The 15,362-nt window shown below is 40.6% G+C and overlaps 1 protein-coding gene and 1 pseudogene across 1 annotated transcript in view; one reads left to right on the top strand and one right to left on the bottom strand.

Annotated features, from left to right (window-relative positions):
- Window positions 1-15,362, top strand: part of ZWILCH (zwilch kinetochore protein) — a 37,938-nt gene that overhangs the window by 1,007 nt on the left and 21,569 nt on the right. The window contains exons 2-7 of the mRNA XM_047074907.1: window positions 1,885-1,936; window positions 5,765-5,860; window positions 9,526-9,644; window positions 13,138-13,337; window positions 14,737-14,807; window positions 15,153-15,308. Coding sequence (XP_046930863.1) covers window positions 1,885-1,936; window positions 5,765-5,860; window positions 9,526-9,644; window positions 13,138-13,337; window positions 14,737-14,807; window positions 15,153-15,308 — 694 coding nt within the window. The remainder of the gene's footprint in view (window positions 1-1,884; window positions 1,937-5,764; window positions 5,861-9,525; window positions 9,645-13,137; window positions 13,338-14,736; window positions 14,808-15,152; window positions 15,309-15,362) is intronic.
- LOC124508470 (peptidyl-prolyl cis-trans isomerase A-like) lies at window positions 2,687-3,173 on the bottom strand (annotated as a pseudogene).

The following is a 15,362-nucleotide window of genomic DNA, read 5'->3' as shown; positions in this document are numbered from 1 at the left end:
AGAGAGAGGAGGAGAGAGAATCTCAAGCAGACTCTGCACCATCAGCACAGAGCCTGATGCTGGGCTGTATCTCACAAACCTTGAGATACGAACTTGACTTGACATGACTTGAGCTGAAACCAAGAGTTGGACACTCAACCAACTGAGCCACCCAGGCGCTCCTCATTATTTATCTTTATTGCTTTTCTTTTTCTTGCAAAAGTAGTAATGCTTGCCAATTTTTTGAACATTATAGAAAGAGCTCTAGGCTTTTTTTTTTAACTAATAATGTCTTGAATGGCTTCCAGTATGACACGCTATAGATCTAGCTCATTGTTTTTAACTGCTGTATAATATTTCATTCTGTGCCTGTGTAATGCTTATTTAACCAGTCCCCCATTGATACTGTTTTATTTAGACCCTTTGTAGTTCCCAATTATTTCATGGATGTTATTCTTTTTTTCTACTTGTAAGCACAATGCCTCTGTATCCAGTTGCCTACTGGAAATTTCCATGAGAACCTCAAACTCCATATTTGCAAAACTGAATTCATCTTTTCCCCACAACCTGACTTTTTTGCTCTTGAATTCTTGAATTAATTAATTCTTGAATTAAGCCTATGAATTAAGAGCTCCTCAGAGCCAAGATCGTCACTTCTCTTTTCCACCACCCTCCACCCCCATCCTGTCTAGTCAGTCACTTGGAGCACTTTGCCCTCTATCTCTATTGCTTCTGTTCAGGCCATCGTCACTTCTTATTCGCAGCTGTTTTCCTGGCCTCCTTTATACCCTCCATCTCATGGTCAGAAAGGTGTTTCCCATTTAAAATCTTGTAGTGAGTTCCTCTTGGCTTTCAGGATAAAGTTCTAGTGTTAGCAAAATGTCTTCCATTGTGCTACCACAGCACCCTGCATTCACCTCTGTCGGAGCACCCAGCACCCTGTGTTGTAACTGTTGGTTTACTCTTTAGACTTCAGTCAAGAGTATGAACCAGGGACTGTGTTTTTGTTTTATATCCTGGACATCTAAGAAGAGTTCTTGCCTATGATATACATGATTGTTGAATAATCAAATAACATCTCTCAGTGATACATAAAAGACAAAATATCTTTAAGAATAAATCAAAATCTCGTCCAAAATGGCAAAAGCCAATCATTCACAGGGCTAGTTCTCCTGTTTTTATTTCAGTAAGAGTAGATCTAATAATAAATGGTATCCTGAAACAATTCCGATGGGTTCTTGTAGGACTCCAAAGATTTATTCTCTTTCGGAGTATAGATCAGACTGATATACGTTTTGGTATATTTAATGGTTTATAGTTAACATGCTTTGGGATGACTATTTTAAAACTTTCTTGAACGAAACCATAATTATTAAATGATATCTGAGAGTTTTGTGTTTACATTTTTATAGGGAATTGTTTAATATGAAATTTACTAAGTTTTTAGTGACAGCTCATAAAGAGAGGGAGAATAGATGTTTCTGTTTTAGCCATAGAAATCTAGGGCTGGGAACCTTAAGTAACTTTTCTGTGGTTACCCACTGATTCAGTGGCAGATCAGAATCCAGTGATTTTTTTTACTTCTTAAGTCAGCCTGTAAATTACATTTTAATAGTAACTGAATATGTGTTTCAGAAGATAGGAGAGTAGAGCTGGGTAACCTGATCCTGCTGCCTCTGAGAAGGAGTTGTGAATAGTAGTCTATTAATCTCTACCACATTTCCTTTTTCTATTCCTAACTTATACTCTTTTTCTGCTTTTTTCTGTCTTCCCAATCATGCATTAAGGCTGGTTTGTGTTTACTTTCCTCACTGGTGTCATGCAGAGATAAAGTGATGACAAACTTCTGAATTTAAATGTCAGAATACTGTAGCTCTGTTTTTCACATGTGGTTCTGCATTTCAGGGAGTTTGATGAAGAAAAGAAAGGAATCCATAAAGACCCATTTATCTATGAGGTATGAACAATTTATTTGGTCTTTAAACACAACTCATTAATCCTAACATTCTGTTTTCAAAAGTTGGGTTCATTGAAGGGAGTTTAGAGTAAATTCCACCCTCTTAGCGTACAGTTCTATGAGTTTTTACAAATGCATTCGGTCATATGGCCACCGACATAATATCTAGAATATTTCTGTCACCTCCAAAAATCTCATGTCCCTTTGTTGTCAGCCCTTTGTCTCTGGCCTTTTCCAGAGTGTCATATAAATTAGATCATACGGGGCGCCTGGGTGGCTTGGTCGGTTAAGCGTCTGACTTCGGCTCAGGTCATGATCTCACGGTCCATGGGTTTGAGCCCCACATCGGGCTCTGTGCTGACAGCTCAGAGCCTGGAATCTGTTTCAGATTCTGTGTCTCCCTCTCTCTCTGCCCCTCCCCTGTTCATGCTATGTCTGTCTCTGTCTCAAAAATAAATAAAGGTTAAAAAAAAAAATTAAAAAAAAATAAGATCATACGCTATGTAGTCTTTTTTTTTTTTTTTTTTTTTTTTTTTTTTTAGCGTTGTTTAGTTTTTATTTCATGATCATAAACTTTACTCTGCAATCCAGCTAGACTTGGAGGGGAGTAAGGAAAACATGGAGCCCGTAGAACTGCAAGGAGAGCACAAAGATTATAGGAGATTTCGAGCAGATGGAGGTGAGGGGGGTCCTCTCCCAAGCTACAAAAACAATGGTCTGGTAGTTAACATAAAACACAAGTGAGATTTATTAGATTCGTCCACGGTCAGCAATGGTGGTCTTCTTGCTGGTCTTGCCATTCCTGGACCCAAAGCGCTCTGTGGCTTCCACAATATTCATTCCCTCCTTCACTTTGCCAAAGATCATGTGCTTGCCATCCAACCACTCCATCTTGGCAGCGCAGATGAAAAGTTGGAAACCATTTGTGTTGGGTCCAACATTTGCCATGGACAAGATGCCAGAACCTATGAGTTTCAGGATGAAATTCTCATCAATTTCTCCCCATAGATGGACTTGCCACTAGTGCCGTCATGGCATGTGAAGTCACCACCCTGGCACGTAAATCCTGGAATAATTCTGTGAAAGCAGGAACCTTTATAACCAAATCCTTTCTCCCCAGTGCTCAGAGCATGAAAGTTTTCTGCCATTTTTGAAAGTTTGCAAACAGCTGGAAGGAGATGCGGTCCAAGGACTTGTTGTCCATGGTGATGTCGAAGAACACGGTGGAGTTGACCATGGCTGGGCAGTGTGGTCAGCCCCGGGGTGGCAGCCTCTGTGAGGCCTATACACTGTGTAGTCTTTTGGGTCTGGTTTCTGTCAGTGAGCGTATGCATATGAGATTCATCTTTGTTTTGTGTGTATCAGTAGTTCATTCCTTTTTATTGTTAAATACCACCTCACTGAGTGTGTGACAGTTACCCACTTACCAGTTGATAGACACTTGGATTGTTTTTGATAGTTTTTGATAGTTATAAATAAAGCTGCTATAAATATTCATGGATTTATTAAGCATCTAATATATGCCAAGTGTTGCATAGGTGAAGTCCCCATAAAGTTTGATCCATAAAATAATTAGCGAACTAAAATTAATTGTATGCTAAAAGACAAATAAGCTGGAGATAGTCCTATAAGATAAAGGTTAATTACTCATATATATGAAATACATAAAAAACTCATGAAAATCAACAAGAAAAATGACAATCATGACAGAAGAATAGGCAAAGAACAAAAATAAGTAATTCCAGAAAGAAAAATACAAATAGCGTTGTTTCTTACTGTTTGAATTTTCATTAACCAAACCCAGGAACTAAGTATATCCGGGTAAATGTATTAATCCCACCTTATCTGAGTTCTTGCTTGATGTGTGTGGTAGTTTCCTAGGGCTGCTGTAACCACAAATTGGTTTGCTTAAAACAGAAATTTATTCTTTTTTTTTTTTTTTTTTTTTAACGTTTATTTATTTTTGGGACAGAGAGAGACAGAGCATGAACGGGGGAGGGGCAGAGAGAGAGGGAGACACAGAATCGGAAACAGGCTCCAGGCTCTGAGCCATCAGCCCAGAGCCTGACGCGGGGCTCGAACTCACGGACCGCGAGATCGTGACCTGGCTGAAGCTGGACGCTTAACCGACTGCGCCACCCAGGCGCCCCAAAACAGAAATTTATTCTATTGCAGTTCTGGAGACTACGACTCTGAAGTGGAGGTGTCAGAAGGGCCATGCTCCTACTGAAGGCTCCAGGAAAGGATCCTTTCTTGGCTCCTTCTGGTTTCTGGTGGTTTCCAACAGTCCTTGGAGTTTCTTGGCTTCTAGACACATTACTCTGATTTCTGCCTCTGTTAATACATAGTATTCCTGTGTGTGTCTATGTGTCTAAATCTTTCACACCTTACAAGTACATCAGTCATTGGATTTAGGGCCCCCCCAATCCAAATTAATCCTCACCTTGATTACATTTGCAGAAACTTTTTTTTAAATGTTTATTTATTTTTGAGACACACAGACACACACATGCGTGCGGCGTGAGTTGGGGAGGGACAGAAGAGAGGGAGACACAGAATCCAAAGCAGGCTGCAGGCTCTGAGCTGTCAGCACAGAGCTCTACATGGGGCTGGAACCCATGAACTGCGAGATCATGACCTGAGCCAAAGTTGCATGCGTAACCAACTGAGCCACCCAGGTGCCTCATTAAAGACCCTCTTTCTAAAGGTCACATTCAGAGGAACCAAGGGTTAGGACCTCCCCATGTCATTTGGGGTATATTCAATCCACAATGGGACTTGAAACTCAAGAACCTAGTAGATTAGAATAAACACATCATCCTTTGCTCTTTGAACTTTGTATCTAAATGCTTCAGTATCCAAACTGAGAAATTAAACAGATTCAAATAATGAGACATATTTGTCAACAATAAGCATATGAAATTTTTGCTGTGAGATGATAAAAGTAAACAGTGAAAATACTCTGTTGTGCTAAGCGATTAGAATGCGAATATGTGGGCATGGCATGTTTGCAAGGCAATTTGAAAATATCGGTGTGATTCTGGATACTTAAGAGAGGAATTCAAGGATGTTGATTATTAGCTGTTTATTATAGCACAGAACTTAAAACTATCCAAATGTTGAAGAAAATGGAATTCGTTATATGATGGTAGAGCCAAAGAACGTTTAATGGCACGACAAGAAGCTTATGATTTAGTCTGTTGTATTTTTTTAAGCAAAAGCCTATGTAGATATCTAAATGCTGAATACATTTCTACTTAAGTAGATTAATTTATGTGTCTGCAAAAAGTTCTGGCAAGATATAGGCCAACCAGGCTAATTACAGTGATGATCATTCTAGCTAGTAGAATTATATGTGAGTTTTAAAAAATCTGTTAGCTGTTTTCAGATTTTTCTGCAATAAACATGTTTGCAATAGGAATGGAAAAATAAGTTCCTATAAATTGATAAAAGTTCTAAACTCCATAGTACAATCAGAAGAGAAGAGCATATTTAGTAAAGTGCTAATTATATGGGACATGATTGTAAATATAGTATGAGTGGAGGGAAAGAATGTCCATGTGATCCTAATCAAAGGAAGGCTCGACAAGGCAGGGTGCACTTTAGGTGGCCTTCAAGCATTTGTAGACGTGAACATAAGAGCTAGATTTATCTAAACATGAAAAAACAACCTGGCAAAGAATAAATGAAATCTTATCTTTAGAACATTATGTTTTGTTCAAATTTTCTTTTTTAGTCACTTGTCTACAACTGGTCTTTATGTGTTTAAATTATTTGCACTAATATATGTGTGTATATATAACATTGCCTGACAACTTTTTTTAACAGACTGATGTTCAAGGGCAGTTGATCGGCAAAGGCCAACCAAACCCTTTGAAAAATATTCTAAATGAAAATGATGTGATATTCATTGTAGAGAAATTGGTAAGTAGTGTTTGGGCTTTGTGCTTGTTTAATTCTTTTTTTTAATCTTATTTTTAATAAATTTATTTAATAATTTAATTATTTATTTATTTTTTTTTAACGTTTATTTATTTTTGGGACAGAGAGAGACAGCATGAATGGGGGAGGGGCAGAGAGAGAGGAAGACACAGAATCGGAAGCAGGCTCCAGGCTCTGAGCCATCAGCACAGAGCCTGACACAGGACTCGAACTCACGGACCGCGAGATCGTGACCTGAGCTGAAGTCGGACGCCTAACCGACTGAGCCACCCAGGCGCCCCAAATTAATTTTATTTTTAATAAGATTAAAAATTCGAGTGGGGCTCAAACTTACAACCCTGAGATCAAGACTCTCATGCTCCATCAACTGAGCCAGCCAGGAGCCCCTGTGCTTGTTGATAACTAACAGCCAAATTCAGTTTATTGGGAATAATCTCAGATGTGCCCATTTTTTTATCAGCATATTAGTGAAAGCAGATTCTAATTCTTTTAGAAATAGAATTTCTAAATTTCTCCTTTAGAAATACAATGAGAATTGCATAGGTAATTTAAAATTTTGTAGTAGCCTGATTTTTAAACAGTGAAATAGGGCCACCTAAGGGGCTCAGTTGCTTAAGTGTCTGACTTTGGCTCACGTCATGATCCCACAGTTTGTGGTTGGAGCTCCGCATCAGTCTGCTGCTACCACAGAGACGACCTCAGAGCCTCTGTCCCCCTCTCGCTCTGCTCCTTCCCTGCTGGTTCTATCTCAAAATAAACTAAAAAAAAGTGAAATTATCATATATAGTAAAATTGACCTTTTTTCTTTTTTGTCCACTTCTGTAAGTTTTAGCACATGTACAGATAGGTTCTGGTAATCACCACCATAATCAGGGCACAAAATAGTTCCATCACCCTAAACAACTCTCGTGCTAACCCTTTAAAATCCTACTTTTTTCTAACCTCTATCCCCTGGCAACTGCTGATCTCTTTTCCCTTGGTATAGTTTTGTCTTCTGTCATGAATGGAATCATACAGTTTGTAACCTTTTGAGTTTGGCTTCTTTCACTCTGTATGCCTTTGAGATTAAGTCGTAAGTATATCAGTGGCTCATTTCTTGTAATTGCTGAGTATATTCCGTGGCTGTACCCCTGTTTATTTACCGAGTCACCCTTTGAAAGACGTTTGGGCCGTTTTCAGTCCTCAGTGATCATGGATACAGCTGCTATAATCATTTTTGTACAGCTTTTTGTGTGAGCATAAGTATTTTCTTGATACTAAATACTGAGGTGTGGAATTGTCTGAAATTAAGTTTAATAATGCTTTTTATTTACTCCTGTATATTTAATAATATTTCAATGCCTAGTTAAGATAAAAATCTTTGAGATATTTTGAGTTGTTTTTTTTTTTAATGTTTATTTTTGAGAGAGTCGGAGCATGAGCAGGGGAGGAGCAAAGAGAGAGAGAGAGAGAGACAGAGCACAAGCAGGGGAGGGGTAGAGAGGGATGGAGACACAGAATCTGAAGCAGGCTTCATGCTCAGAGCTGTCAGCACAGAGCCCGACTTGGGGCTCGAACCCATGAACTGTGAGATTATGACCTGAGCTGAAGTCAGATGCTTAACCGACTGAGCCACCCAGGCTTCCTGAGTTGTTTGTTTGTTTGTTTGTTTGTTTGTTTTTTCCATACTGCATCTTCAAAACCTGGTGTGTATTTTACACTTCTATCTTCATTTGGTCTGGCCGTGTTGCCATTACTCAATAGCCACATGTGGCTAGTGGCTGTTGTACCAAACAGCACAGTGTATGTAGGTATTACGAAGTTCTACTTTAATTTTTGTTTATTAAACGTAACAGAGAAAACTTCTTGTCTTTTGCATCACTTTATAATTCCAACCTTAAACCTTTGTGTTTTAGTTACGGTAATTATTTTGGCAGAGCAGTTATAGTAATTTTTATTAAGTGGTGATAATGTTGTCATGCTACACAGTTGCTTTGGGGCCAGAACCCATTCTTTGACTACATGGTTTTCTGAAGTGGGTTGGAACAGACTAATGGGGGAAGGTGGAAGTACTTTTTTTTTTTTTTTTTTTAAGTTTAGTTTTTGAGAAAGAGTGCGCACAAGCGGGGCAGGGGCAGAGAGAGAGGGAGAGAGGGAATCCCAAGCAGGCTCCACATTGTCAGTGCAGAGCCTGACGTGGGGCTCAAACCCACAAACCTTGAGACCATGACTTGAGCAGAAACCACGACTTAACTGACTGAGCCACCCAGCTGCCCCAAAAAGTGGAGGTACTTTTAGAAGGAACACCTCTGCTCTAGGACCCTCATGTTGTCTGGATGGGCATTATGGCAAATGAACAGGGAACTTTTTATTTTAATGCATACAAAAACTCCTTTTGAAGAGGGGGGTAACTTATTTGTCTGTTATATTAATAAAATGGTGTCATTACTGCTTATCTATGGTAGACAGATGTTTGGAAAATAATTATAGGTGAATTAAATGGTTGAGTTTAGACTTTTGCTCTGGGGAGAAGGGAAAATGTATATAGAGCAAAAGTGGAATAAACAAAGATGGTCAGATGAAGGTGAGTTACCTAGGAAAAGATAAGGATGAGCCAAGGGGGATGGGGAGATCTGGGTTAGGAGACTAGTGGGGATGCAGCTTGCAGTTGGGAGAAGGTTCCTGGAATTCATTGGGACCCTGGCATTTTTGGATGAGGAACAATTAAGACTATTGTCTCTGCAAAGATCGGTAGTGCTTAAGGTACACATTTTAAGTAAATGGGTATTAGAAAAAAAAATAACATTTTGGGTACCACCAGTTCTAGGAACTATTTGGAGAGCTGGGCCTGGAAGGGAAAGAGGTCTGCAGTCTGGCAAAAGAAGTTCAAAGTCGAGGAAATATTCAGATCTGATACCTGTTAAGTGGGCAGAGGATTTACTGCCCAAAGAGCTTCAGGGATAAGAACCTGAGTTTTGAAGTCAGACTGCCTAGATTCAAAGGTTGCCTTTGCCACTCACTGGCTGTTATTTTAGGTGAGTTATTTAGCCATTTGCTACCTCAGTTTTCCCATCTAAAAACAGGGTTGTTAATAGTATCTATTTCAGGGTTTTTATGAAAAGTAAAAGAAAACTGAGAATAGTAGTTGGTATATTGTAATGCTCAGGAAATGTTAACTCTTGTGCTTATTGTTTTTATTGGCAAGGCTGAGCTGTTTACTTAAATGTATAGATATTAGAAACATAGATTTATTTCAGAACCTGTAACACAAATGAGAGCTGCTAATCCTAAGAGGAGCAGATTTGAGGAGTAAGGGCTGTGGACCTTTGAGTTTGGGGAGTGCGAAATTGAGAGTCTCCCATGGGTTTCCCCATGGGGTGCTTTGTCTTTCATTCAGCTTTTTATATGTGTCCGAGTACTTCCTTTTCTAATGGCATCAGATGCTTCTGCTGTCAGTAGCAACTTCATTATCTTTTTATAGGGCAGTGGAAATGCTTGTAATGGCAAAATTTATTGGTACCAGACTGCTTTGTAGCTATGCTTCTTGGCATAACCCAATCATTTGTGCTTAAGGTTTAGAAACCAGTACATTGTGTTCTAGCATAGTAAAGAACTGACTGGTGAGTGTTCTTTTACCCGGCTAAATAATTAAAAAAATATTTCTAAAGCCTTTAGAGAAGGAAGAAACAAGTCATGTTGAAGAACTACAGTCTGAAGAAACTGCTATTTCTGATTTCTCTACTGGGGAGAATGTTGGACCACTTGCTTTACCAGTTGGGAGAGCAAGGTAAGTTTTTCTTAGTGTCAGGCTGGGAGGAGGGCTGGAGGCTGGGATTTAAAGTGTTCTTACAAACATTGTGGAAAAAAAAGTCTAGATCTAATCCAGATCCCTCCTCCTCCCTCTCCCTCTCCCTCTCCCTCTCCCTCTCCCTCTCCCTCTCCCTCTCCCTCTCCCTCTCCCTCTCCTTCTCCCCCACCCTCTCCTTCTAGATGTGTAGACCCAGCTCTGCATGGATAGCTTTAGTTGAATATCCCATAGGTATCCCAAGCGTGACCAAGAAGACTGTGTTGTCATCCACTTCTCCACTCCCATATACCGTTTATTGTTGTTGCTTCTCAATTTCTTTGTATTTGGTACCCCTACAGTCTTTTTTCCTTGCTGCTGCCAGAGTGATTTTTTTTTTTAATTCTTTTTGATGTTTATTTTTTTGAGAGAGGCAGAGTGTGAGCGGGGCGGCAGGGGGCAGAGAGAGAGAGAGGGAGACACAGAATTTGAAACAGGCTCCAGGCTCTGAGCTGTCAGGCATGGGGCTTGAACCCACGGACCGTGAGATCATGACCTGAGCCGAAGCTGGATGCTTAATCGACTGAGCCACTCAGGTGCCCCCAGAGTGATCTCTATAAATCCCTGAAGGCCTGATCATGTTGTTTCCTAGCTTAAAAATCCTTCAGTGGTTCTCCTTGCCTCATGATAAGATCCAGATTTCTTATGAATAGAAGCCTTCATTGTAGAGTCCGGTGGCCCTCTTCCCGGCTGCCATACTCAGTGGGCATTTGGAAATATGCAGGGGCACTTTTTGGTTGTTACAGTGACTAAGGCGAGCAGTTGGCCTGGGCAATGTTCAGTAAACATCCTGCAGTGCATGGGGTTCTCCTGCACAAGGAGGAATCCTCCCACCCAGACGCCAGTAGTACCCCTGTTAGAACCCCTGCTGCCCCTGTCTGCCTTGCCAGCCTCACTTTCTGCCTCCCCACTGTGCAGTTCTCCCTGGCTGGCCTCTCTCACCTCCAGAACCAAAGTGTTTGCCAGGAAGGAGTTCTGGAGGATAGAGTCATATAAATAATAACATTAGACAGTAAGGACTATAACAATATTCACAAAGTGATTCTTTTTCAGGGTGGTTTTTTGTTTTGCTATGTTGAAGCTTTTAACATTTTTATGTGGTTAAATCGATCAATCCTTTATGGCTTCTGGATTTTAGGTCCTATTTGGCCTTTTTTTCTCTTCTCCCCCCACAACTTAAACATTATTTGTATTGTTTTTCTCTGTCCGGTGTTTGTTTGGATTTATCCATATGCTTATCATTGCTTTGCTTTGCATTACAGACCTTCCTTTTGGAATTACTGTATTTGCTTTTTGAAGTACAGTCCCTTAGAAATTCCGTTGTTGAACATCTGTTGGTAATAAATTAAGTTTTCATCTCTTTGAAAATTTTAAGCCATGTTTTTTGGTACCTTTTAATTTTGATAGACTTTCAAATTTAGAGAAATGTTGAAAGAGTAGCGCAGGAACTTCTCTATACCCTTAACTCCGATTCACCAGTTAGTTACACTTTGTTGCATCCGCTTTGTCTTTCTCTCTCCTATTCCGCCTCCTATTCTTCCCCCACTCTGCCACCTTTATAAGGGACACTCATATCACCCACACACATTTTTAAAAACATTTATTTTGAGAGAGAGAGCGTGTGCCTGTATCAGCGGGGGAGGGGCAGAGAGAGGGGGAGAGAGAATCCCGCACTGTCAGCGCAGAGCCCGACTTGGACTCGATCTCACGAAACTGTGAGCTCATGACCTGAGCCAGAATCAAAAGTCAGACGCTTAACTGACTGAGCCACCCAGGCACCCCTATCTGTAGTGAAGTATTTAGAGGTAAAGGAACACTGTCTCCAACATACTGTCGATATTTCATAAAAAATGTGTGTGGGGGCGCCTGGGTGGCTCAGTCAGTTAAGTGTCTGTCTCTTGATTTTGGCTCAGATCATGATCTCATGAGTTGGTGAGATTGAGTCCCGAGTCAGGTTCTATGGGATTCTCCCTCCCTCTCTCTGCCCCTCCCCTGCTTGTGCATGTGTTTCTTCTTTCTCTTTCTCTCTCTCTCAAAATAGACATTTAAATAAATAAATACTTCACTAGGTATTTGCTGAGAACAATTATATTCTCTTATGTAACCACAGAACAATGATCAAAATCTGGAAGTTTAACACTGTTATGGTGCTGTTACCTAATTCACAGTCTATTCAATTTTCCTTAAGTGTTCAGTGACCAGTGACCTCAAGCATCTTTTCATGTGCTGATTGACTCCTTTTTTGCCCCAGCTTTATTGAGGTGTAATTAACATAGCCTACCTATTTCGTCTATTTCTCTTGTTTAATCTCACAGCCTGCTTTCACTCCTACTGAACCTCTACCCTTACCGAATTGGATTCCCCATTGGTAGAAGTTATGATCCTGTCACATTCTTGTCACTTCCTGCTGTGTGCATCTTGATCTGCCTGGTGTGCCCTTCTCCCACTTCTTCACTGGGTGAATTGTTTATGTATTTTGCCACTTAATTTCCGGGTTTTTGTTTCTGGGATACTGGGGTATTGGAATTTATAATCAGAAACATATCTGGTCTTTGTCCATGGTTCCTGGCAAGGAGTCCCTAAAACCCTTGTAATTTCTTAAGTGGGGAGAAAGAGAGGTGTCTTCTGTGATGTTAATGAGATGGCTTTTGGAAAGTCCCTAAGTAACCGGTTTGGGGGTTGCTAGGGGAACCAACCCAGTGATTTTGAGGGTTAGAATATTTAGCCCCACCCCTACCTTCAGAGAAGGGAGAAAGGCTGGAGGCTGAGTTCAGTCACCAGTGGCTGGTGATTGATCAGTTCATGTTTGTATGATGAAGGCTCCATAAAAACCCAAAAGGAGAGTGTGTGGTGAGCCTCTGGGTTGGTGAACAGGTAGAGATTTGGGGAGAGTGGCTCACTGAGAGAGGGCATGGGCGCTCCACACCTTTCCGCATACCTTGCCCTGTGCGTCTCCCATCTGTCTGCTCCTGAGCTCTATCCTTTTATAATAAACCAGTGATCTAGCAAGTAAAATGTTTTTCTGAGTTCTGTGAGCTGCTCTAGCAAATTAATCGAACCCAAAGAGGAGGTTGTTAGAACGTCTGGTTCACAGCTGGCCCTTCAGAAGCACAGGTGTCAACCTAGACTTGCATTTGGCATCTAAAAGTAGGGGGTGGAGCCAGTCTTGTAGGACTGAGCCTTAATCTGTGGGATCTGATGCTGTCTCTGGGTAGATAGTGTCAGAATTGAGTTGAATTGTAGGATACCTGGCTGGTGTTAGAATTACTTGGTATGAGGAAAACTCCCACATAATACAGTTGGTGCAGAATCTTGGTGATCAGAAGTAGGATCAGTGTCACAATCGTAAATACCCTTCGTAGTATCTTTGAAAAAGAAAAGTTGACTGGTCAGCAGTCACTATTTATAATTTATTCTTCGTACTCTTGTTTTCAAGGCAGTTAATTGGACTTTACGCTATGGCTCACAATCCTAATATGACCCACTTGAAGATTAATCATCCAGTTACTGCCCTTCCTGCCCTGTGGGTGAGGTGTGACAGTTCAGATCCTGAAGGGACCTGTTGGCTGGGAGCTGAGCTTATCACCACAAATGACAACATTACAGGAATTGTCTTATATACGGTCAGTTCTAAAGGTGAGAACTCACTCTTCTTACTTTTGTGGGGGTGTGAGTATTTATTTGTGTCATTATTGTGCTGTGATTTGTACTGAAAACTGAAATTGTTAAGAGGGGAAGTGCACACGATGGAACTTGTCAGCCACTATGGCCCTACTCCGGTGTGTAACTTGGGGCATACAGGAGATACTCCAGAAACAGATCTCCAAAACTCTGAACAGAAGTTTATGGTTTTGTTTACTAGTTTTATTTGGGTTTCATTTGATTTATATGTGTGTATTTTTGGAAATTTTCATTGGAAGATTAAAAAAAATTGAATGTAATGACAATATAATTCCGATCTCATAGTAGATGTTTAATTATACTTTTGGTAGAAGCATTGTTACTGAACCCTAAAATCAGATTTGTGTGTTCAATCTGCAGTAAACCTAATCCCTGAGTCACTGGGTTTGAGGCTGAGAAAGTTTTATTCTCAGAAGGGCAGCCCATTGAGAGGGCTGGGGAGTAATTCCCAAACTGCCTTCCTGACTGAGATTAGAGCAAGTTTTTTATAATCATAGGAGTTGAGATCGCATACTTACTGAGGAAAAGGATGGGGGAAGCTTGTGACTATGCTTGGGGAAAGATGGAGCGTGCACATTGAGCAAATGTATGTAACGTCTATCCCACGTTCCCTTTGGAGTGGAGATTAACCCCAGAACAAGGCATGATATGCTTGAAGAGCCCGTATAAATTGGATAATGGCGTCCAGGGCTCGTTACCTTGGGTAAGGGATGCAGAGCCTTGCTTTTTTATTGGCTGGAGCCATTTCTGTTGACCCCGAGTCCAGGTTTCTAGAGAGACATCTAGTAGATTTATTAGTGGGATCTGAAAAGACACAATAGCTGATTAGAGAGAAACAGGTCTCTGAAAAACAAGCTTTAAATTTTCTGCTGTTTCAACTTTATTTATCGTATGGGGCATGGTTTCAGTATTGGCCTTTGCTCCACTTTTCTCCCCCCCCCTTTTTTAAAATGTTTATTTATTTATTTAGAGAGAGAAGAATGTGCGCACAAGTGGGGGGCAGGTGGGCAGAGAGAGAGGGAGAGAGAATCCCAAGCAGGCTTCCTGTTGTCAGCATAGAGCCCAACTTGACTCGGGGCTCCATTTCACGAACTGGACCATGAGATCATAACCTGAGCCAAAATCAAGAGTTGGATGCTTAACCGACTGAGCCACGCAGGCACCCCCCGCCCCCCCCCTCCCCCGCAACTTTCCTCCTTCTGTCAACATTTCATCTGAGGATTTATTTAATTTTAACAATTACTAGTGTTAAGTTGTGGTGCCCTTAGAATTTGAGGGATCCTAGTTTTTTTAGCTCTAACCATAGAATTTTGAATTGTACCTTTAAAATGATGTTTCCTTTTATGTCTTATAGCTGATAAAAATTATTCTGTACATCTTGAAGACCTAAAAAGTTCACATAAGAAAAGACATCACTTGTCTACTGTAAGTATTTCTCTTCTGCTCACGTTATTTTCTTCAAACTGTTATGGATGTGCCTCCCTTGTTTAATGCTTTTTTCACTCCTAATAAGACTAGATGTGTTTTTTTTATAGTATCAAAATGTTTGTGTTTATTTTCATATTGGCTAGTGACTAAAAGTAGATGCCTTCTTGCTTTTTAGCCAGTCTCTGTGATGAAAAAGAATGGTCTTATTTTTCCATTTGGGATAAAATTGTGGTGCTTTTTCTTTTGCTGGGAAAAGAACCAACGTAGTTTTGATAATGGGCCTCTGGCCATGTGAAAGCGTAGCTAACAGAGGGTCGGGTTGGCTGGATATGCTTTTTTCAGGTAACAGCCAGGGGCTTTGCCCAGTATGAGCTGTTTAAGTCCACGGCCTTGGACGACACACTTGCCGCATCACAGACTACGATCACTTTGGATATTTCCTGGAGTCCCGTGGATGAGATTCTTCAAACCCCTCCACTTTCCTCAACTGCAACCCTGGTAGGAGCAAACTTTATTTTACGTTGAGTTTATTCAGTGTGGATTTACTCTTCG

Source organism: Lynx rufus, unplaced genomic scaffold, assembly GCF_022079265.1.
Source record: "Lynx rufus isolate CCGP_SWC_20201006 ecotype Redwood Valley unplaced genomic scaffold, mLynRuf1.p SCAF_13, whole genome shotgun sequence".
Classification (NCBI taxonomy): domain Eukaryota; kingdom Metazoa; phylum Chordata; class Mammalia; order Carnivora; family Felidae; genus Lynx; species Lynx rufus.
The sequence above is the reverse complement of the archived record's forward strand: the minus strand, read 5'-3'. Positions and strand labels throughout refer to the sequence as shown.